This window comes from Onychomys torridus, chromosome 23 (assembly GCF_903995425.1).
Source record: "Onychomys torridus chromosome 23, mOncTor1.1, whole genome shotgun sequence".
Taxonomy (NCBI): Eukaryota; Metazoa; Chordata; class Mammalia; order Rodentia; family Cricetidae; genus Onychomys; species Onychomys torridus.
Genome location: NC_050465.1, coordinates 1,941,813 through 1,963,093, shown reverse-complemented (window position 1 = coordinate 1,963,093; position 21,281 = coordinate 1,941,813). Strand labels below are relative to the sequence as shown.

Genomic DNA, 21,281 nt, shown 5'->3' with positions numbered 1-21,281 from the left:
AACCAAAAAAAAACAACAACAACAACAAAAAAAAACAAAAAAAACCCCAACTTGTGTTAAGTTCACATTTCCTTTTGTGGTGTCGTGTGTACCTGTGCTATGTCCCTAACTGCAGTTAGCAAGTCATTTTCAACACTATTATGTACCAGGCAATACTTGAGGCACCAGGAATACAGCAGACAACAGTCTGTGTTATCCTGTCTGGGGAAGGGACAAGTTAACAATCAATTATGGGCAAGAAAAACACTAGGCAAGTGATAATACCTAAGGGTGTAACTCAGGGTGCAAGAGTGAGTCCTCCTAGTGGCTCTCCACACCACAGGCTGAGGAAGGCCCCACACATAGGTCGGCTTGAAAAGGAGAAGCCATGCCAATGTTGCTGGGATCCCTTCGCGTCATTGCACACCCAGAGTCATCTGTCTCCTCCCAAGTGCCTTCAGCCTGCTCTTCCTGGAGTTGTCCAGGGTCTTGGCTCACTCCATTCTTCCTGTCCCTCTACCCAGGAGTCTCTCGGCTCCATACCATATAGCTCAAGGTGGGACTGTAAGGTAAAGGGCCAGCCAAAGAAACACACCCTGACCCTGAAACTAGAGCCAAAAGGCTAAAAAGGGCCAGCCAAAGAAACACACTCTGCCCTGGACCCCCTCAGCCAGAAAACCAACCAATCCTGAGCACAAAGTCCAGCCAGTCTCTGAGCTTGAAATCTGACCAATTCCCACCCTGAAAAAAACCCTCCATCCCTAAGAAGCCCTATATAAGCCCTGTCACATGTCCAGTTGGGAGCCGCCTTTTTCCAGCATGGAACTGGCAGCCACCCTCCTGGACTCTCACTTCCTAGTCTCTTGAGGCCAGGCTGGACTACAGAGTGAGTCCCAGGAAAGGCGCAAAGCTACACAGAGAAACCCTGTCTCAAAAACTAAAATCTCTTGAATGAGGTTTGGGTGAGACCATTTTTCAGAAGTCGGAGCAGGGGGTATGGGAACAGAACTGTAACAAGTTTGCAGGGGAGGGTTTCCCCTGCCAGAGCAGAGTTGTTACACCGGGGAAACCTTTCCCTGCAGTAGAACTGTGAGCAGCTATGCTTAACGTGACTTTGTGGCACTCCTTGGCTCCTGACTGCCAGGATCCCTTTCCACCAGCTGCAATGCTTACAGTGACCCTCGCCACTGGCCTCTCTAAAGACAAACCCCCACACCGCAGCGCTGGTCCCCACCTCATGCCCTGACCAGTGAGCACGTGTGTGGAGCCTGGAGTGTTGGGAAGGCCTTAGTTAGCAAGCATCACCTAGCAATTTTCCACTCATCTCCAAAGGCCCGTGTTCAAGATAGGAAACCTGGGAACCAACGAACCCCGCTTGCATGAAACCCTCCCGAGGTTGGGCCAGGCATGGTGGCCCCATCCCTTTAACCGCAATACGCACGGGAGGCAGGTCGGGGCTAGCCTGGACTACATGGTGAGCGGCGGGACACAAGGGGCAAAGAGTGAGACCCTGTCTCAACAACCCCAGCAAACACTGTCAGTCGACGGAACGTGCTCCGGCATGCTACCCGGGGCAATGCACCTCAGCAGCCCATCAGGGAACCCGTCCAGGCTCCCCACCACCGCCCCAGCCGTCCCGGTTAGGAGCGCAACCGACCGCGCGAGGTTAGACACTAAGTGAGCTGTCTGCGCTGCACACGCGCGCACACACACGCGTGCACTGCACACGCGCGCACACACACGCGTGCAGCTGCCTTTATTAGCAGCTCTCGGGAGAACGGCGGCGCTGAGGGCAGGGAGGGGGCCGCGAGCCGGCCCAAGTGGGCGCCAGGCCCGCCACTTCCGGCGCTCTCCAGCTCCTCGGCGGGAACGCGTGGCGAACGCTCTAGGCCGCAGCGAAGTCCCACGTGGGGCGCAGGCTTCCGCAGCGCGGGGGAACTCCCGTGCGTGCCCCCGGCCACGCGAGCCTCAGAGGCCCACGCAGCCTTCCAGCACCTGCGGGCATCCGGGGCCCCTTCCGCCACCCCGCCGGGTCGCTCACGGGCTGCGCCTGCGCGGTAGGACGCGCGCGTTTGGCGCGGCGAAGCACGCCGGAAGGACCCGAACACGAACCAGTCAACGTCCGCCTGGCGCAAGACTAGTCCCGCCTTCCGGGCGCTGCCGTCAGGCCCCGCCCCCCGACAGCCCCGCCCCCGACGCCACAGCCCCGCCCCACGCCGTCCTCGGGTTAAAGGCTCGCGGTTGGCTCGGGGGCGGGGGCGGGGGGACGGACGCGGGCTCTGGTTGGTGGAGGCGGGGTCACGAGGACAGCGTCGTCGCCTTTCCAGAGGCGATTACTGGGCAGGCTCAGTCTTTTGCCTCAGACGCTAGCTGTAGCTGGCAGTCGGTCGTACGTGCTCCGGAGCCTTCGGTGCCCGTCGCGGTCGTCGAGTTCGCGCGGGTTCCCCTGGGCTCTCTCTCCTGGGCTGCTCGCTTCGCCACACGCGCCGTCGCCACAACCCGCCATCATGGTGAAACTCGCCAAGGTGAGAGAGGAGGCCCTGCGCGCGGGCGCGGGCGCGGGCGCGGGCGCCGACGCCTGGGCCTGCTGGCGGAGGGGCGCGCGCGCGCGCGGCGCGGAGCGGGAGGAGGGCCTGCGCGCAGTCCCGGGCGCGTTCGAGGGCGCCATGCTGAGGGAAGTCTCGCGCGACTAGCGGGAGGTCTCGCGGTGCTTGGCCTCCGACTCGGCGGTGAGAAGAGCCGAGGCCGCTTGGCCGGGGTCGGGGTCCGGGGCGGGGGAGCAGGGGAGCGCCGGGGGCGCCCGCCGCGTGGACTTGCGGCCCGGGGCCCGCCGCGTGGACTTGCGGCCCGGGGCCCGCCGCGTGCGACGCGTGCGGCCTGCGCGCGCCGGCCCCGCCTCCTGTCGCACGTGCTCCGGTGCGCGGCTCGCCACGTGGGTCTCGGCGCTCCGCGTGTGTGGCGCGTTTCGGGGCGCGGGGACCCCGGGGAGGGGGCCCGCGGGGTCGGCCTGCGTGGGAAGCCGGCGCCCACCAGCGCGTGGGGGAGCGCGGGGGTGGCCTCCACGCGGCCCGCCGCCGGCGCGGGGACAGGGCCGGAAGAAGGGGCTTTCGGGGCTCCCTGTGGGTTAGGTTCGGAGGAGGTGCTAGCAGACGCGGTGTGCGGTGCCCGTGGACGTGGGAGCGCGTGGGGAGCGGAGTTAGGCTGACTTCCGTGCTCTCACGGTGCAGGCCGGCAAAACCCACGCGGACTCCAAGAAAATGGCTCCTCCCCCAAAGGAGGTGGAGGAGGACAGCGAAGACGAAGAAATGTCAGAAGATGAAGAGGATGACAGCAGTGGAGAAGAGGTATCCAGCCTGTTGGGAGATGATCTTAAACGCTCTAAGATGAGGCAGGGTCTCTGAGCTCCAGGGTAGCCGAGGCTCCACAGAGAAACCCGTTCTCCAAAAATGTTTATCCTGCATTGAATATCTTTATCAGGAACACAGTATTCCCGTAAGTGTGCAGTAAGTGGTTGTGACAAGCTCGCTCTTGGCACCGACAGTCATCTGACTATCTGACTTAACATCTGGAGGAATGTACACTCCTCTCTCAGTCAGGTTTCATGTGCTGTATTGAATAGATAGCCCCACAAATTTGTAGGGTTATTTTTCCTCCTTTTTTGGAAGGTGGGATTAATCCCAGGTTATTTTTCATTCAGTCCACAGACAGACAGCGTGGCTTCATTCATTTTGGCAGGACATTATGATGTGAAATCCCCCCCCCCCTTTTTTTTTTTTTTTTTTTTGGTTTTGAGTCAGGGTCTCCACATGACCCTGGCAGTCCTAGAACTCAATTTGATTTAGACCAGGCTGGCCTCAGATTCTTCTGAATAAAGGCATTAGCCACTGCAGCTAATGACAGAAAAATTATTCAGAAACCCAGGAGTTTGGTTTTAGATGAGATTTGGAGGCAGAGGCATATTTATCATATTCTTATGTATATGGGTTTATTTTTTTCTGTGTTTAAGGGACTTAAACCGAACACTTTATTTAGATGGGAGGGTGGCTTTTTTTGGGGGGGGTATTTCAAGACAGGGTGTCTCTCTAGCTTTGGAGCCTGTCCTGGACTAGCTCTGTAGACCAGGCTGGCCTCGAACTCACAGAGATCCGCCTGCCTCTGCCTCCCGAGTGCTGGGATTACAGGCGTGCTCCACCACCGCCCGCGGTAGGGTAACTTTTTAGTTCTTGTTCTCCAATCAAGATTTATCTATCATCCCCAGTATTCCATTATGCATGCTGGCCCCAATCACTGAGCTTCAGCCTATTGTGTGAACTATATACACTCAGTGTATAGAATACATCTGGTGTGGATGGAAGGCTAACATTGGCCAGTCTGCTACTCTATAGCACTGTTACTGTTGGTTCATTTAAAGATATGGTCATTTCAGGCAAGCTTGCACTATAAAATGATCATGCTCACATTCTCGTGTAGAAGAGCTGTACTAGGAATGTCCAAACAAAATGTGGTTTGGGTGGGACTTTTTTCTCTTTTTGAATGAAAGTAAAATAGATACTTCTTTGCTATGACTAGTACTTAAGGCTGCGGTGTAGGAGTGGAGTTGGAGGCCAGTTTCATTTATGAGGGTTTCTTTTTTTGTTTATTGATTATGTATATAGTGTTCTGTCTGCAAATGTGCCTGCAAGCCAGCAGGTGGTAATAGATCTCATTAAGGAAGGTTGTAAGCCACCATGTGGTTGCTGGGAATTGAACTCAGGTCCTCAGGAAGAACAGCCAGTGCTTTTAACAGCCGAGCCATCTCTAGCCCTATGAGGGTTTCTTAAACTTGGGTGTTTGTAAGCTTATAGAAAGCCATGAACTCTTCACTCCAAGGTTTAAGATTTACTTTTTTAAGCTGAGGACTGAACCCAGGGCCTTGTGCTTGCCAGGCAAGCACTAAGCTAAATCCCCAACCCCTATTTTTTGGTTTTAAAGACAGGATTTCTCTGGAGCCTTCTCTTCTATCCTTGAAGTCTATAGGCCCTGCTGGCCTCACACTAACAGAACCGCCTGCCTCCGCCTCTTCCTCCTGAGTGCTGAGATAAAAGGCCTCTGCCACCCACCTGGCTAAGATTGATTTTTATTATGTGTTTATCTGTTTGTGGGTGTGCTAATGCTAAGCATGCCGGGTGCCTTCTGGGCAGAAGAATGTTCTTGGACCTCTTGGAATTGTTAGAGCCATCATGTGGATGCTGAGAACTGGCCTTGAGTGCTCAATAGAGTAACAAGTACTCTTAACTCCTGAGCCATCTCTCCAGTCCTGTGACTCCAGGATTTAACACATATCTAATGCCAGTGTTCTTGAGCTCAGAGTTAGTGTCAGGATCTTAAGATGGTATTGGATATTAGGAAGTCTTATGATTTGTTTGCTTTTAAAGGTTGTAATCCCTCAAAAAAAAGGCAAGAAGGCTACCACAACTCCAGCAAAGAAGGTGGTTGTTTCACAAACAAAAAAGGTTGCAGTTCCCACACCAGCTAAGAAAGCTGCTGCTACCCCTGGCAAAAAGGCAGCAGCCACACCAGCCAAGAAGGCAGTTACACCAGCTAAAGCAGTTGCTACACCTGGTAAGAAGGCAGCCACACAAGCAAAAGCATTGGTAGCAACCCCTGGTAAGAAGGGGGCTATCACTCCAGCCAAGGGTGCTAAGAATGGTAAGAATGCCAAGAAGGAAGACAGTGATGAGGATGAAGATGACGAAGATGAGGATGACAGTGATGAAGATGAAGATGAGGAGGAAGAGGATGAATTTGAGCCACCAGTAGTGAAAGGAGTGAAACCATCTAAAGTTGCTGCTGCTGCTCCGGCCTCAGAGGATGAGGAGGAAGAAGATGACGATGAGGAAGATGACGATGAAGAGGAAGACGAAGATGGTAAGTGGATTTCTGTTTGCAGGTAGTTAGAGCTAAGAAGTTTTGCAGACAACGCTGCATTATGTCCCCTGATTGCTTCATGATTAGATTTCCATAGCTTAGCATGTCATCAGGATTTCTTTTTTAAGGTTTATTATGTATACAGAAGAGGGCACCAGATCTCATTACAGATGGTTGTGAGCCACCATGTGGTTGCTGGGGATTGAACTCAGGACCTCTGGAAGAGCAGCCGGTGCTCTTAACCTCTGAGCCATCTCTCTAGCCCTTCATTTTCTTTCTAAGATTTTTTTTTTAATGTGTGTAGGATTGATGTTATCTGGATTGGCAGCAAAAATGCCTTGTTTCTTTCAGACTCAGAAGAAGAAGAAGCTATGGAGATCACACCTGCTAAAGGAAAGAAAGCTCCTGCAAAAGTTGTTCCTGTGAAAGCCAAGAATGTGGCTGAGGAGGAGGAGGATGATGAAGAGGAGGAAGATGATGAGGAGGAAGAGGATGATGACGAGGAGGAGGAGGAGGAAGATGAGGAAGAGGAAGAAGAAGGTAACCAAATTAAATTCAAAAGTACACTGACCTCAGTAATATACTTTTTTTTTTTTTTTTTTTTTTTTTTTTAATGGAAGTGCTTTAAATGTCTGCCTACTCATGAATGACACTAAATTCTTATCCAGAGCCTGTTAAAGCAGCACCTGGAAAACGGAAGAAGGAAATGACCAAACAGAAAGAAGTTCCTGAAGCCAAGAAACAGAAAGTGGAAGGTAACCTTTTAAGATTTCGGGACGTGAGAGGAGATAAAAGTAGCAATAGCACAAGTGATGAATGACAAAGAAAGGGACTTAATACTGAAACCTAGTGTTGAGATTCAATATGCTGATGTGCTTTATGAAAGTTTTATGCTGAAATTTATGTGTAGTGAGCTTATTAAGTGAACTAAAAAGTTCATTTTCTGTGCAGGCTCAGAATCAACTACACCTTTCAATCTATTCATTGGAAACCTTAATCCAAACAAGTCTGTTGCTGAATTAAAAGTTGCCATTAGTGAACTTTTTGCTAAAAATGATCTTGCTGTTGTGGATGTCAGAACTGGTACAAATAGGTAAGTTTTTCATTGAATATTACATGTGGATTGTCTAGCACTTTTTTAACTTCTCCCATTCCATGGGATATATATAATTTAATAAAGATTAGACATCTAATAAGTCATCAAATCATGGAACCTGCAAGCTGGAAATTTCATTATTTGACTTGGTATTATGTCAAATAACAGGAAGTTTAAAAATTTGGTACTTTGGACAATGTCTCAGATTATTGGATCTGAATAGTCATGGTGAATGCTTTTAGCTAGAAGTACTTAGCAAGTCCTCTTCCGGCTAGTACTGTCAGTTACAGTGTGGTAAATGAAGAAATCTAGGTAGATTTGCTGTCATGTGTTGGTACATAGACTTGGTTCTTTGGGAGATGAAGATCTAAATTCCTCTAATGCCTGTAATCTTGTCCTTTTCATCTTCAAGGAAATTTGGTTATGTGGACTTTGAGTCTGCTGAAGACCTAGAAAAGGCCTTGGAGCTCACTGGTTTAAAAGTGTTTGGCAATGAAATTAAACTTGAAAAACCAAAAGGAAGAGATAGTAAGAAAGGTATGTAAAAGGGTCTGGGTGACTTAGTAAACTGATGAGACTGACATGGGTAAGGTCAATGAGAAGTCGTGACAAGGTCAATTCTCGGGATGTACAGCTGCCTTCTACTTTATGAATTCGAAAAAGGAATACAATCTTTTAGGATTTTTGAGCTAGAGAGTCTTGGTCTTTGACAGCCCCGAAAGCTCACTAGATAATCAGACCACTATTTATTAATAGGAGTGTGTTAACTCATCAAGCAGCCATTGTCTTATTCAGGAAATTGCAGTTGGCTGGCAGAGTGGATAGCTTAGTAAAAGTACCTACTACAAAGCTTGATGACTTGATTTTGATCCCTAGAAGCCACACAAAGTAGGAAAAACTCCAGAGCTGTCTTCTGACCATATTTGTGTCAGGCATATACAGTAGAAATTGTAGTTGAAATGTCTCAAAATAAATTCTGTATACCCAAAGGGCATATTTCACAGAATTGGGATTTTGAAGTTTGTTTTCTGTTTTGCTGTGCTGAAACCTAGGCCCTCTGCATGCTAGGCAAACACTATCGTCAGTCCCTTTTCAAACATCTGGCAAGGTAGCTATGAGCTCAGTTTGTAGTTCTTACAGGTCATGAACTTAGTAGACCCATGTTACTGATTGTAGAATAATCCATATGGTCTTGAGGTATCTTAGAGATGGGACCTAAATCAAAATAAACAATTCATATACGCCTTAATACATATAACTGTGGGGAACTTTATACAGTGTTTTTAGTGGGCTTGCATTTTGACAGGCTAATAGGTCTGATGTCATCCTCTTATCTTTGTTAATGTCATTGCTCAAAAATTTTTAGATTGGGGTGGGCATTTAGCTCAGTGGTAGAGTGCAAGGCCCTGGGTCCTCAGGTCTGGTCCAAAAAAAAAAAATTTAGATTGGTGCTTTCAGGTCTTTCAGTCATGGGTTCGACTTTCATTAGCAATGAGATTGGGTAAACAAGGTTCTTTTTGTAAACTATATCAGGCTCCTAATTACCCTTGTGCCTTTGCTTTTTGTTAAATGGATTGGGCAAGGTTGGTTTTTTATTTCCCCTACATGTTTGTATGTATGTAGAGAACATGTTTGCCTGGTGTGAGTGCTAAGAATTGAACATGGGTCCTTCGTGCAAAGTGCTCTTAACCATTGAGTCGCCTCTCCATCCCTTATCCCTTCATTCTTCGCATAGAACCTTGTCCTTTATGGGAGCTATTTGCTTTATTCTCTTGTAACTTGTTAAATGATATGCTTGAATTTCTTTTAATCTAGTTCGAGCTGCAAGAACACTTTTGGCAAAGAACCTTTCTTTCAACATCACTGAGGATGAATTAAAAGAAGTGTTTGAAGATGCCCTGGAGATCAGATTGGTTAGCCAGGACGGGAAGAGTAAAGGGTATGTTTTGTGTCTGAATGTTGAGCTTTATTAACAAAAAGGTATTTAGGTTGGTGGTTGAGTGTTACCTTCCCATCTCCTACCCTAAACAGTTCATACGGCCTCAGACTTTGTAGCCAGAGACTGAACTGGTCCTCTAGGCTCCACCTCGTAGGTGCTGTGATTAAAGGAGTGGCATCCAGCCCAGCTAATGGGTTTTGAAGCTGTGATCACTGTTAGAGGCTGACCTGCTTCGATATCCAAATCAGCATTATCTTTTGCCTCAGACTCCTGGTACCTCCAGGTCTAACCCTCCTTATTTTATGAGAAAAGTGTAGGCAGTTTAGCATTACTGTGGCTTTTTGGAGTAGTCCACATGAGTTTAAAGGATGATTTTTAAAGGTGACCTAATATGTGAAAAAGAACCGTAAAAGTTGTGCATACACCAGCTGATTGAGTCATTGAGGGCACACTTGATTGTATGGTTAATATATGTACGGTTACATGGGAACACTGTTGAATGACATTTGTCTAATGCGTTTCTTAGTAAGTAATTGTTTGGAGCTGCTTGTACTCTATCTCTATTGCAGGATTGCTTATATTGAATTTAAATCTGAAGCTGATGCAGAGAAAAACTTTGAAGAAAAGCAGGGAGCAGAAATTGATGGGCGATCTGTTTCACTCTACTACACGGGGGAGAAGGGACAAAGGCAAGAAAGAGCTGGAAAGAATAGCACTTGGAGTGGTAAGTTAAAGGGGTTCAACGCTCTGCATTGGGGGTTAGAAGTCATTTGTGTCTTTGTACTTCAAATACTTTATGATTAGCCAGAATTAATTCACCTTTTGTTCATAATGCTAACTTAGTATTCAAAAATTATAGCTATTTGAAATCCTTTCCATTGGAACATATGCACTACAGCTTTCTGTGTTGGGTATGTTTTACACTTCAAATGGCTTAAACTGTATTTTAGAAATAATACTCTAGGACAACCTAGAGCAGTCAGTCACCTAGTAAGACTGAGAATGAAAGGGGCAAGGAGGGCATGACTGGAAGAGTGGAGTTTCTTAGCATCGTGAGATAGGCACATCCTGTAGCTCAAGTGTCGTCGTTCCTTTTCACATGGGATCTTTGGTGGGGTAGATTGGAAAGAGGCTTGTTATGTAGCCCACCATGGCCCACTTGTCTGAGTGCTTTATACAGACAGGCTTACTTGAACAAGCCTTGCCAATTGACTTCTTTGTACTTACAGGTGAATCAAAAACTTTGGTTTTAAGTAACCTTTCCTACAGTGCAACAGAAGAAACTCTTCAGGAAGTGTTTGAGAAAGCAACGTTCATAAAAGTGCCCCAGAACCCACATGGCAAATCTAAAGGGTAAAACAATTTTGTTGCTAGATGTGAGCTCTGGTAAGGATAAACCTATGTAACTCTATTCAGTAAGCTGAAAAACTGAACTTGTTGTATATGCAAACGACAAAATATTAATGGCATTGGTGCTGTGTGTTTGTAAGCTTTATTCTGAGTAGTGACTTTTAATCCTCAGGTATGCATTTATAGAATTTGCTTCATTTGAAGATGCTAAAGAAGCTTTAAACTCCTGTAATAAAATGGAAATTGAGGGCAGAACAATCAGGCTGGAGTTACAAGGACCCAGGGGATCACCTAATGCAAGAAGTCGTAAGTCCTCTTGGCATGGTATGGCTGGGGTTGGGTGGCAATATTTTGAGCTTGTATGTGTCGGTGCTAATGTGGGGCTGGCTTCTTTAAGTTGCTGCTGAGTAAATGACAACTGGATATGATGACTGATTACCTGAGAAATAATTGATGAAATCTCAAGAAAATTCCTCTAGATAGTCAAGTTCTGATCCAGCTGTGTCAGCTCAAAGCAGCAACTTTGGGATTTGATTTCCATCTGGATTCTTATAGCTTGATATGTCTCATCTAGTATAGTCTCTTTACCTTACCTGCAGTTAATTGCTTTTTCTGGTAAAAACAAGTATTCTATACATTTTACAAAATCAGTGTCACTGAGAATCTACTTCAGCTGAATGTGGCATTACATGAATATGGACCATAGTGAAACTCTGTAAAATTTCTCTTCCAGAGCCATCCAAAACTCTGTTTGTCAAAGGTCTGTCTGAGGATACCACTGAAGAGACATTAAAAGAATCATTTGAGGGCTCTGTTCGTGCAAGAATAGTCACTGATCGGGAAACTGGTTCCTCTAAAGGGTAGGACATAATGCTGCTTGTCTTTGGTGTGTTCTGCATGGACAGCTTGGCTTTGTAGTGTCTTCTCATTGAGCTCCTTTCTGTCAGCTGGTGGCAGATTATGGATTCGCACGAGAAGAAGAGAGAGTTCACAGAACTAGCACTTAGCTTCTGTTTTTGTAAGCAGAGGTATATTTGGCTGTTGTGTGAGACAATCTGAGATCTAAACTCAGACCAACCAGGGTTTTTATCACATTTGGGTCTGTCTTGATCTATAGTAAGAGTGCTTTCTGTATGTAATCACTGTGTGAATGAATGATTTGGTTCTTGTGTGTGTGCTTGCTTTAAAATAAGTGGTTTTTATTTTGTTTTAGGTTTGGTTTTGTGGACTTCAATAGTGAGGAAGATGCCAAAGCTGCCAAGGAGGCCATGGAAGATGGAGAAATTGATGGGAACAAAGTTACCTTGGACTGGGCCAAACCTAAGGGTGAAGGTGGCTTTGGTGGCCGAGGTGGAGGTAGAGGAGGTTTCGGAGGCCGAGGTGGTGGTGGCAGAGGAGGAAGAGGCGGATTTGGTGGCAGAGGCCGGGGAGGCTTTGGAGGTAAGCTGGAACCTCTGAACCTTGTGTCCTAACCATTCTGGTGAGGGGTCAATTCCCAATATTTTACCACCCATTCATGATGTTTTGCCTTCCTATAGGTCGAGGAGGCTTCCGAGGTGGCAGAGGAGGAGGGGGAGACTTCAAGCCACAAGGAAAGAAGACGAAGTTTGAATAGTTCTTCCATCCCAATCTTTCCCGATTGATTCATTTTAAAGAAAGGACTCTGGGGTTTTACACTGTTACCTGTTAAATGACAGAGCCTTTTAAAGGACATTTCAAAAGATTTTTTTTCCTACAATTTTTTTTCTTTTTTTTGCGTTGGGGGTTGTAAAAGAATGTTTATCATGTTTTTTGCTTCAGTGACTTTAGGACAAATTAAAAGTCCTAAACTCTGGTGCCAGACTTATACTTCCTAAAGCTTCCTTTTGGAATGATGCTTAAGAGCTCGGCAACACCAACTCTGCTGTTCAGACAGATTCTGACCAGTGGGAATTCAAATTGTGTTCCTTCTGCTTTCAAGAACCCAGCTACAAATGTGGAAATCAGTTTTGGGGGGTGGGGCACAGAAGCATCATTAAGTTTCTGATCTGGAAGGTTTGTTGAAGATGCTGCATTTGCACCTAAGATGGGTGTACTGGATAGTGGTTGGTAAGGAGCACATGGATCAGTGCTGAAACAGCGGTAAAAGTAAAGCCTTATAAGTGCTTGTGTGGTATGTCATTTGAATCCCAGCACTTGGGTTCCAGGATAGCCAGGGAGTGCTAAACAGAAACCCTTTTCAAAACAAAAAATCTTATAGAACCTTTGAGAAGCCACAAGGTTCTTAGTGGCAGCCTGTATGGATGCTGTAGAGAGAACAGTGGCTGTCCTAACAGGAAGTTTGTTCAGCTAAAGGAAAGGCTCCATCAAATATATTTAGAAGTATATGGCCCTTGGCCTGTACTTTTCCCAGTGCTCCATCAAGGATGTGCTATTACACCTATCTGGCTGGGTATGTGGTATGGCCCTCAGACAATTTGGAGGTTAGAGCCTTTCCCATGTAGAGAATAATTAGGGTGGTACACGTACTGGGTTTGTATGGTGGAGCATTTTGGAGGGGGGGAGCCCTTAACTCTGTTAGCATCCTAGTTAAAAAGAAGAGTTCATGGGAGGGAACTTTAAATAGTAGAACTGGTGGAGCTGACGAGGAACAGGAGGCAAAGGCAGGTAAGTCTATCCTGTAGAGTGAGTTCCAAGGGAAAAGAAAGGGACAGTCTCTGATGCTGGCAGGGCAGGGGTGTGTGTGAGTGTTTAATGGAGTAAGGATACAGGATCATTACCCTGTAGTGTCATCAAAACTGGTTTGCAGTAGGGTGCCTCTCCCCATTCTTGGATTGGAGGGACTTGCATGCAGCCATTTTAGAAGAGCAGTAAGCTCCCTTTAGGAAATGGTTGGCCCCCCTTTCCCTCATTCTTCCAGCAGGTGGCAGTATAAGTGCACATGAAAACTGAGGGAGGCGTCTGGTGGGACGCCAGGCAGAAAACTACCATGTTTCTCAACTGCTTTTCACACTTAGGGGTGTGGCTTGTTTCCTAAGGATGCTAGTAACTGGAGGTTGCCACGTCCACCAGATTTCAGTTCACCTGCCTGAATCTCTGACTAGTCTGAGGGGGGAGGGAAGGGAAACATCCCTGAGGTTTAGGCTTTTTCCTCCTAGGATTAGCATCTTTGTTCGTTTTTGAGACTGGGATTCTCTAGCTCTGGCTATTCTGCCATCCACCTCCCTTTTAACAATTCCATATGTGTGCAGTCAGAAAATTACCAGTTCTTTTCACTTTGCTTTGAAGCAGTCTCTTGTTTCTTCTGGATACATACTCAAGGCTAGGTTGGGTTGGTTCTTCATATAGAATGTGAGGATTAAAGATGAATGCCAGCAGGGTTCTTGGTCATCAGCTACCCACTGATCTCCAAGGCCACCATCTACTTTTGATACAGGGTCCTTATATAGCCCTGGCCTGTTGTAGAACTCACAGTGTAGACCAGGCTGGGCTCAAACTCCCAGATTTGCCCACTTCTGCCTCAGTGCTAGGGTTAAAGGTGTGTGGCGCCTTGCCCAACTCGTGTGTAGATATATGTATATGTACACATAAATGTATATATATACATATGTGCATACATTTTTTTTCTTCAGTGTCAAAAAGATGAGTCAGGCTGCAGTGGCACACCTTTAATCCCAGCAGAGGCAAGTAAATCTTTGTGAGCCAGCCTGGTCTACAAACCAGGACAGGTAACACTCAGTTACACAGAAACCCTGTCTCAACCAGAAAAAAAAGGCTTAAGGCCTCTTTAATCCTCTCAGTAAACCAGTTCTACATTTATTTTGGGAGTCTCTAGTTTTGAATAGGGCTTTACCATGTAACCCTACCTAGTCTTTGAAGTCTTGCTTCAAATCCAACTGTTAAGATTACAAGTGTGGGGGCTGGAGGTTTAGCTCTGGTAGAATGGGGCAAGCGTAAGGCCTGGGGTTCAGTCCTCAGCTCCAGAAAAATTACAAGTGCATACAATCACACTAAGCCCTTAGGTTCTTACCAAATTCAGCCATTATTTTTCAGATGTCTTTCAGTCACATTCATTCTCTACCCCTGGACTTAAATGTTAAGCTAACCTGATACTGTCATTGAGGCTAGTTTCTCCCAATTTTTTTTTTTTTTTTTGAACGTTAATTTGGATATTTTCTATTGATCTGATTCTTCTGCTAGGCCCTTTAGGTCTTTATTTTAAAAAGTTGGATTTTATGTGTATAGTGTTCTGCCTGTATGTCTTTAGTAGGTGCATGCAGTGCCGTTGGAGGCCAGAAGAGGGTGGATTCCGCAGTTTGGGAATTAAGGATGGTTGTGAGCTATCATGTGGGTGCTGGGAATCAAACTTAGGTTCTCTGGACTCCTAACAGGTGAACCATCTTTCTAGCCCCTAGAGTGTCTCTTTTCTAGAATTTTAATGGTTCCCAGTTGACAAAACCCCCGTTTTGTCATTTAATACCTTCATCTTTCCTGCAAAGTTCCTGGACATGTACAATGATTGAAGTCCTTTGCTTTTTGAAGACCGGGTTTCTCGGTGTAGTTTTGGTGCCCGTCCTGGATCTTGCTCTGTAAACAAGGTGGCCTTAAGCTCACAGAAATCTTCCTGTCTCTGCCTCACGATTAAAGGTGTGCGCTGCCACTGCCTGGCTATTTGTGCTTTTTCATATGTGCATTGTTTGGCCTGCATGTATCTCTGTGTGAGAGAGTTAGATCTACTGCTTTGCAGACACTTGTGAGCCGCCATGTGGATGCTGGGAATTGTGAACCTAGGTCCTCTGGAAGAGTAGCCAATAATACTCTTAAGCCCTGAGACATTCCCTTTATTTGTAATTTTAATGTTAGTTGTGGTTGAGCACTTTTTCAGATTATGAACAACTGTTTATTTCATTGTATGTCTAGAGTGGACACTGACACTATAGAGACCATCTTAATTATGCTGGCTCAGGTACATTTAGTTTTGGCATTTTTGCTTTTAGTCCTTAGGCCTAAGCTGTGACCCTTCTATCTGTCTGTCGGTCTATCTAATCTATCTATCTAGTTTTTCGAGACAGGGTTTCTCTGTGTGGCTTTGTGCCTTTCCTGGAACTCGCTTTGGAGACCAGGCTGGCCTCAAAACAGATCCTGCCTGCATCTGCTAACCGAGTTCTGGGATTAAAGGCGTGCGCCACCACCTGGCAATTTGTGTGTGTGTGTGTGTGTGTGTTTTGTTTTTTTCAAGGCAAGGTTTCTCTGTGTAGCTCTTGCTGTTTTGAAATTCAGTCTGCAAACCAGACTGGCCTTGAACTCCCAAGTTCTGAGATTAAAGGTATGGCCCACGATGCCCAGCTGGGCTAGCTACTGAAATCTTTAGCCAGCTCCTTAATGTTTCAGATACTGTTTTTTCTTCTTGAGCTCATTGTAATCTTAGCCAGTGTGGATAAAAAGTGAAAATCACTTAAGTGGAAAGCAAGGGGCTCACTGATTGAGCGCTGGCTGTTGCAGAGGACCCCCTTTCAATTCCCAGCATTCAGCTGGTGCTTCCCAACAATCTGTAACTGCGGTCCCAGGAGATCCAAGGCCTTTTTGTGCTCTCTTGGGCACTTGGTGCACATGGTGCTTAGAAGATACCAGCAAAATGCCCCTATACATAAATTACAAATGAAGGGGGGAAATTTTAAAAAATTAAAGGTTGAAAGCAATTTTTAATGACTTATTTTTATTTTATATGCATTGGTGTTTTATCTGCATGTATGTCTGAGAGTCAAATCCCCTAGAGCTGGAGACAGTTGTGAGCTGCCATATGGGTGCTAGGGATTGAACCTTCTTTTGATGGTTTAAAATCTGTATTTACAGCTGATACCTGTGATGGGTAACTTCATTCATAAACTTGATTGGATTGACAAATACTTACATGTGGCTGTGACAACTGGCCAAAGCAATTGGATAAAGGATTTATTTTGAAAGTTCAAGAGTGCGTTCATCATGACAGGGACATAAAGGTGGGAGGAATTTGAAGAGAAAGAACGGTGAATGCGGCTGGGTGGTGGAGGTGCACACCAGTACTCGGGAGGCAGAGGCAGGTGGATCTCTAAAAAATGATGGATGCTTATGCTCAACTAGCTTTTCTCCTTTCCATGCAGACCAGGACTCAACCTAGGGAGTGGTGTATCCACTTTTAGAGTGGATCTACCTCAATTTACCTGATCTAGATAATGTCTCATAGTCATAGCCAGGGGCTAACCTGATCTAGATAATCCCTCACTGGGAAGCTCATCTCCCAGCTGATTCTAGATCCAGGTCATCTGACAACATGGTGAGGCATACCCTTGAGTGTCTGTGAGGGCGTTTTTTTTCAGAGAGGATTAGCTGAACTAGGAAGACCTACCTTAAATGTGGGTGCTATTCCAATGGGCTAGGGTCCAGCCTCTGGGCTAGGGTCTTAAACTGAAGAAAAAGAAAGCCAACAGAATGCCTTGTGTCATCTCTCTGCTCCCTGATCCGCCCTAATGTGAGCAAGCAGCCTGATGCTCCAGCTGTGAGTGACTCTTGTTGCTATGCCTTCCCTGTTGATTCTGAAGCCATAAGCTAAAATAAACATCTCTCCCCTTAAGTTGCAGCTTGTATGTTGTCACAGTGACAAGTAGCTAACAGAATCTGAGTTTCTGTTTTTCTTAGAGTTTGATGAGACTTACTTTAAAGCCATTTAATGTATTCATCCTACAAATATGAAGTTCATCTTTAGCTGGATCATAGTTTAGATACATGGGGGGGGGGCAGATAAATATATGGCTCAACTTCTGTATCCAAAAGATTGAAATAGCTTTGAGAGGTTGTGAGGTTTCTGAGTGTTGGCACATTTCTTTGCAAAGAAATTGGTAGAAAAGAATCCTGTGTGGTCTATTCTAACATGTTTCCCCAATGTTCAATCATATGTAAGGGTTTCATCTCTATTTTCTTCTTCCATATCAAAGCTTGCAGATTTTCTAGGGGCATCATAAATGTTAACTTTCTGGATCTTGAATAGCAAGACATTTGTCTGGTTAAAAACATCTATAAAGAGGGGCCAGTGAGCTCCCTGGGTAAAGGTGCTTGCTGACAGCCTGGGTTTGATCTCTACAACACATGTGAATCAGAAGAAAACCAACCCCACTGACTTGTCTTCTAACCTCTGTTCAGAGCCCATAGTAAGTATGTACCTGCACATGCATACCGCACACAGTAATTATAAATGTTTAATACATATCCACAAGGAAAGCCATAGGAAAGATAAAACCTCTAGTAAGTGTTTCTAGACCTGGGATTTTCTTTTTTCCTCTAGGAAAAATAACCTGTTGCTGACAGTTTGAGAAAATGCTTCAGGACTTACTGAAAACCAGAAAGGAACTTTCATGTTGCAGTCTCCTCCATCAAGGTTTATGAATACAGCTGCTAGACAATGTCTGATAAAATTGGTGACTTCATTCAATGGTGACAAAACTCTTAGGGAAGACAGGAAGTACTTAGTGAAAAGCACAAAGGGGCTGGGCATGTAGCTTGATAGAACACAAGGTCATAGGTTAAATCCTCAGTGTGTCACACACGGCATTGAGTGATGACATGAGAACTTCCTTTTAAACAAAGATGGCAAAATTGCAGCTTGGCTAGTGGAGAATGAAGCTTTATTTTCCAAGAAAAATTTTGTTTGACAAGTTTTTATCATTTCCCAGACACCCATGGCCTTTGCAGATTGTGAAGACACCACAAAGGAAACCCTCCTTCAGAGAGTGGAAAAACCTTTGGGCACCAGAAGCAGGGCAACTGTGGTAGAAAAGCAGCAAGCACCACAGCTCAGCTGGTAGAATGCTTTTCTAATGCCCACAAACCACAATAAAACCAAGTGTGGTGGTGCCCACCTGTAATCCCAGTGCTCAGGAGAGAGAAGGGCAGGAGGATTGGAAGCTGCAAGGTAATGCCTACGATGAGGGGTGTGTAGTCATTCAGCAGTATGCTTCCCCGGCAAAGCCAGCTCACATTAACCTCTTCCATAGCACATCACTGGAAGAAACTTTTCTAGGGTTTTCTTCTGCTCTAATAAAAAGTCACTCCGTGCCTGTGCTCTAGGACGTCCTTTCAATTCATTATATGGATGATTTCCTTTTGACACATCTGGATGCAATCTATCTGGGAAGGACTACCAGATAGATAGTTAAAGATCTCTTGTTATTACCTCCCCCTTTTGCCTTTTTAGGCTTTTCCATTGCTAAGCAGGTCTGCCCTCTTTCCTCTAAATTGGAAATTGCTGTGGGATGTTCTGTATGTCAAATGTGTTGCTCTGATTGGTTAAAATAAATAAAGTGCTGATTGGCCAGTAGCCAGGCAGGAAGGATAGGGTAGGCGGGACAAGGAGGAGGAGAATTCTGGGAAGTAAAGGCTGGGGGAGAAACACTGCCAGCCACAAGCCACATGGCAAAGTATAGATTAATAGAAATGGGTTAATTTAAGATAGAAGAAGTAGATAACAAGAAGCCTGCCACGGCCATACAGTTTGTAAACAATATAAATCTCTGTGCTTACTTGGTTGGGTCTGAGCGACTGTGGGACTGGCGGGTAAGAGAGATTTGTCCTGACTGTGGGCCAGGCAGGAAAACTCCAGCTACAGGAAATAAAGGAATTGTACTCACTCTCAGAATTACAATTATGTGGCACAGTTAATTGGCTTAACCCCTCTCTGCCCACCCCTGATCAAGAGATGAGATACCTCTTCATTGTTGGAAGGCCCCACCTGCCCTGTATGTCAAGGTTAGCCTTGCTCATGAGGCTAGAGATCTACTACAAAAAGTTTTGACCATTCTAGCTACTTCTAACCTGCAACGCCACGCCCCTAAAAAGCCCTTGTTGGCAATGATCCTCTGGACACCCAGGGGATTTGGGGGAGCATTATGGCAATCTAGACCCCTATCATGGATACATCAAGCAAATTCTGATCTGCACAGTCACTAAGTTTGATTAACCCTTCCAACTTGGCCTTAAGGTATGAATGCTGGCACAGAATATATGGGTAAAAGCCAGTTAAGCTTGTCTTCCCCCTTTAAAGAATACCCAGTCCCTCTGGGAGGATTCTATCTCGTTCCATGGTTGCAGGATTCACAGGAACTATTGACAATCATTTGCTAAAAACCAAGATCTTAGCAGAGCTCCCCACACTTCAATACAGATGCAGCCCCATGTAGTCCCCTGCTCCACTCCTATCCCTCACATCACCCTGGCCTCTTCAGATTCCAATAAAAACAGATATGGTGTTCTTACTCAATGTCCTGGCTCCAAAGATGTTATATAATGTTGTCCCTAACCCTGGTTCCATTCAACTGGGTGAGCTATTGGCCCTTCTCAAGGTTCTAGTGGAGTGCCAGACCAAGCCCACTAACTTTTTTTTTCTGACAGCCAGTATGCTGTACAGGCAGTTCATGTGTCTTTTCTCAAGTCAGAGACTCACTGACCCCCATTGCCAGCACTGTGCTGTTCATACAAGATGTCCCAAATCAGAGGACTGAGCCCTGGTACCTGTCACATATTAGATCTCACTCCAAATTACCTGGAATATTTGCTCAAGGAAATGAGGTCACAGACACCATCATATTAACAGCCAGTATGGATCCCATGGCTCTTCACCAGCAATGCCATCTATCTCCACAGAATTTGCATAGACTTTTTCTAGAATTACCGGTTTCCCTATGTAAACATTTGTCCCGGGCATGTGCACTTGCGCCCCTCTTGCCCCCTTAGGACCCCTTCAACGTGCAGGGGTTAATCCTCAATGTTTGTTGCCTAACGCCATCTGGATGTCACACACTATGCCCCCTTTGGCAATCTAAAATATGTTCATGTGATAATAGATACCTGTTCCTCCTTTGTTTATGCCCTTACCCTTTCTGGGGAGAAGACCCTTAAGTCAGCCATGGCAGTTATGGGGTTACCTTGGGCACTTAAGACTGACAATGGCCCTGTTTATGCCTCTCAACAATTGAATGACTTTATGGGGTCCTGGAAGTTATACCACTGGCATCCGCTACAACCTTCAGGGACAAGCCATTGTGGAGAGGACCAATAGAGCTCTTAAGGAGCTGTTGATAAGAACTATCTCATCAGAGGCTAGGAGAGCTCCTTGTCTGGCCTTAACAGAGGCTAGGAAAGCTCCTCATCTGGCCTTAACAGAGGTCCTTTTTCATACAAACTTTCTCAGTTTTAGTGACAAGGAGTTTAGTCTGGCCTATAAGCACTGGGCACCTCTGCCAAGGAACAAGCCCCTGCCTCTGGTGAGATGGAGAGATCCTATCCCCCTCCAATGGCAGCTGCCAACCCTCCTGCTGACCCATGAGTGAGGGTATGCTTTTGTTTTTCCTCAGACTGCCATGATGCCAATATGGGTCACAGTAAGAGATGTGTGCCCAGCCATGAATCAGCCTGCTTCCACCAAGGAGGGAGTAACCCAGGATGCTACCACCTAGTCCCCCAACCCTGGATACTCTTTGAGGGCTGGTAGTCAATGGTGGCTAAGAGCTTGTTCTGAAGGCCAGCCTAAGACAGGCACAGTCCAGTTGCTGAGCCCTTCTGAGGCGGGGTCAACAAAGCCTGAGCAAAGAACTCTGGGTCCTGCTGAGCGCCCATGTAATAAATAAAAAAGGGTAGATAAATAGGAAGATAAGGCCTAGAGACCCGAGAGATGAGCCAACCTGGAGTCTGCCTGAGGGCCTAGCAACAGGCGCTGTCAGGGGTCCTGATCAGGCCTAGCAATGAGGGGTGACTGGATCAAGACACAGTCTGGGTGTTAGGAGGAGGGTATATAAAGCTCTCCCCAGGGCCGGGTGATGGTGGCACATGCCTTTAATTCCAGCACTTGGGAGCAGAGGCAGGCGGATCTTTGTGAGTTTGAGGCCAGCCTAATCTACAGAGCAAGCTCCAGGAAAGGCGCAAAGCTACAGAGAAACCCTGTCTCGAAAAACCAAAAAAAAAAAAAGCTCTCCCTATTGCTGAATAGAGGAGTCTGCTATTTGA

The 21,281-nt window shown here is 46.1% G+C and overlaps 1 protein-coding gene and 3 non-coding genes across 4 annotated transcripts; all 4 read left to right on the top strand.

Annotated features, from left to right (window-relative positions):
- Positions 1 to 2,305: 2,305 nt before the first annotated feature.
- On the top strand, positions 2,306 to 12,117 carry Ncl (nucleolin). The gene is made up of 14 exons (XM_036173372.1): positions 2,306 to 2,504; positions 3,207 to 3,323; positions 5,394 to 5,886; positions 6,238 to 6,426; positions 6,555 to 6,641; positions 6,838 to 6,979; positions 7,395 to 7,519; positions 8,798 to 8,921; positions 9,491 to 9,645; positions 10,151 to 10,274; positions 10,444 to 10,577; positions 11,005 to 11,131; positions 11,485 to 11,711; positions 11,810 to 12,117. The coding sequence occupies exons 1-14, from the start codon at positions 2,487 to 2,489 to the stop codon at positions 11,884 to 11,886; spliced, it is 2,139 nt and encodes a 712-aa protein (XP_036029265.1). The 5' UTR covers positions 2,306 to 2,486; the 3' UTR covers positions 11,887 to 12,117.
- LOC118573561 lies at positions 6,689 to 6,762 on the top strand. Its single transcript, XR_004943663.1, has one exon. It is a non-coding gene; the product is annotated as a small nucleolar RNA SNORD82 (small nucleolar RNA).
- Positions 10,691 to 10,770, top strand: LOC118573562. The gene has a single exon (XR_004943664.1). It is a non-coding gene; the product is annotated as a small nucleolar RNA SNORD20 (small nucleolar RNA).
- LOC118573559 lies at positions 11,191 to 11,327 on the top strand. The gene has a single exon (XR_004943661.1). It is a non-coding gene; the product is annotated as a small nucleolar RNA SNORA75 (small nucleolar RNA).
- Positions 12,118 to 21,281: the final 9,164 nt, after the last annotated feature.

What these genes read in the sequence shown, in the direction of transcription:
- Ncl (XM_036173372.1), top strand. An exon ending in ATGACAGCAGTGGAGAAGAG is followed by an intron (nt 3,324 to 5,393) that starts GTATCCAGCCTG and finishes TTGCTTTTAAAG; the next exon opens with GTTGTAATCCCTCAAAAAAA. An exon ending in GTCAGAACTGGTACAAATAG is followed by an intron (nt 6,980 to 7,394) that starts GTAAGTTTTTCA and finishes TTCATCTTCAAG; the next exon opens with GAAATTTGGTTATGTGGACT.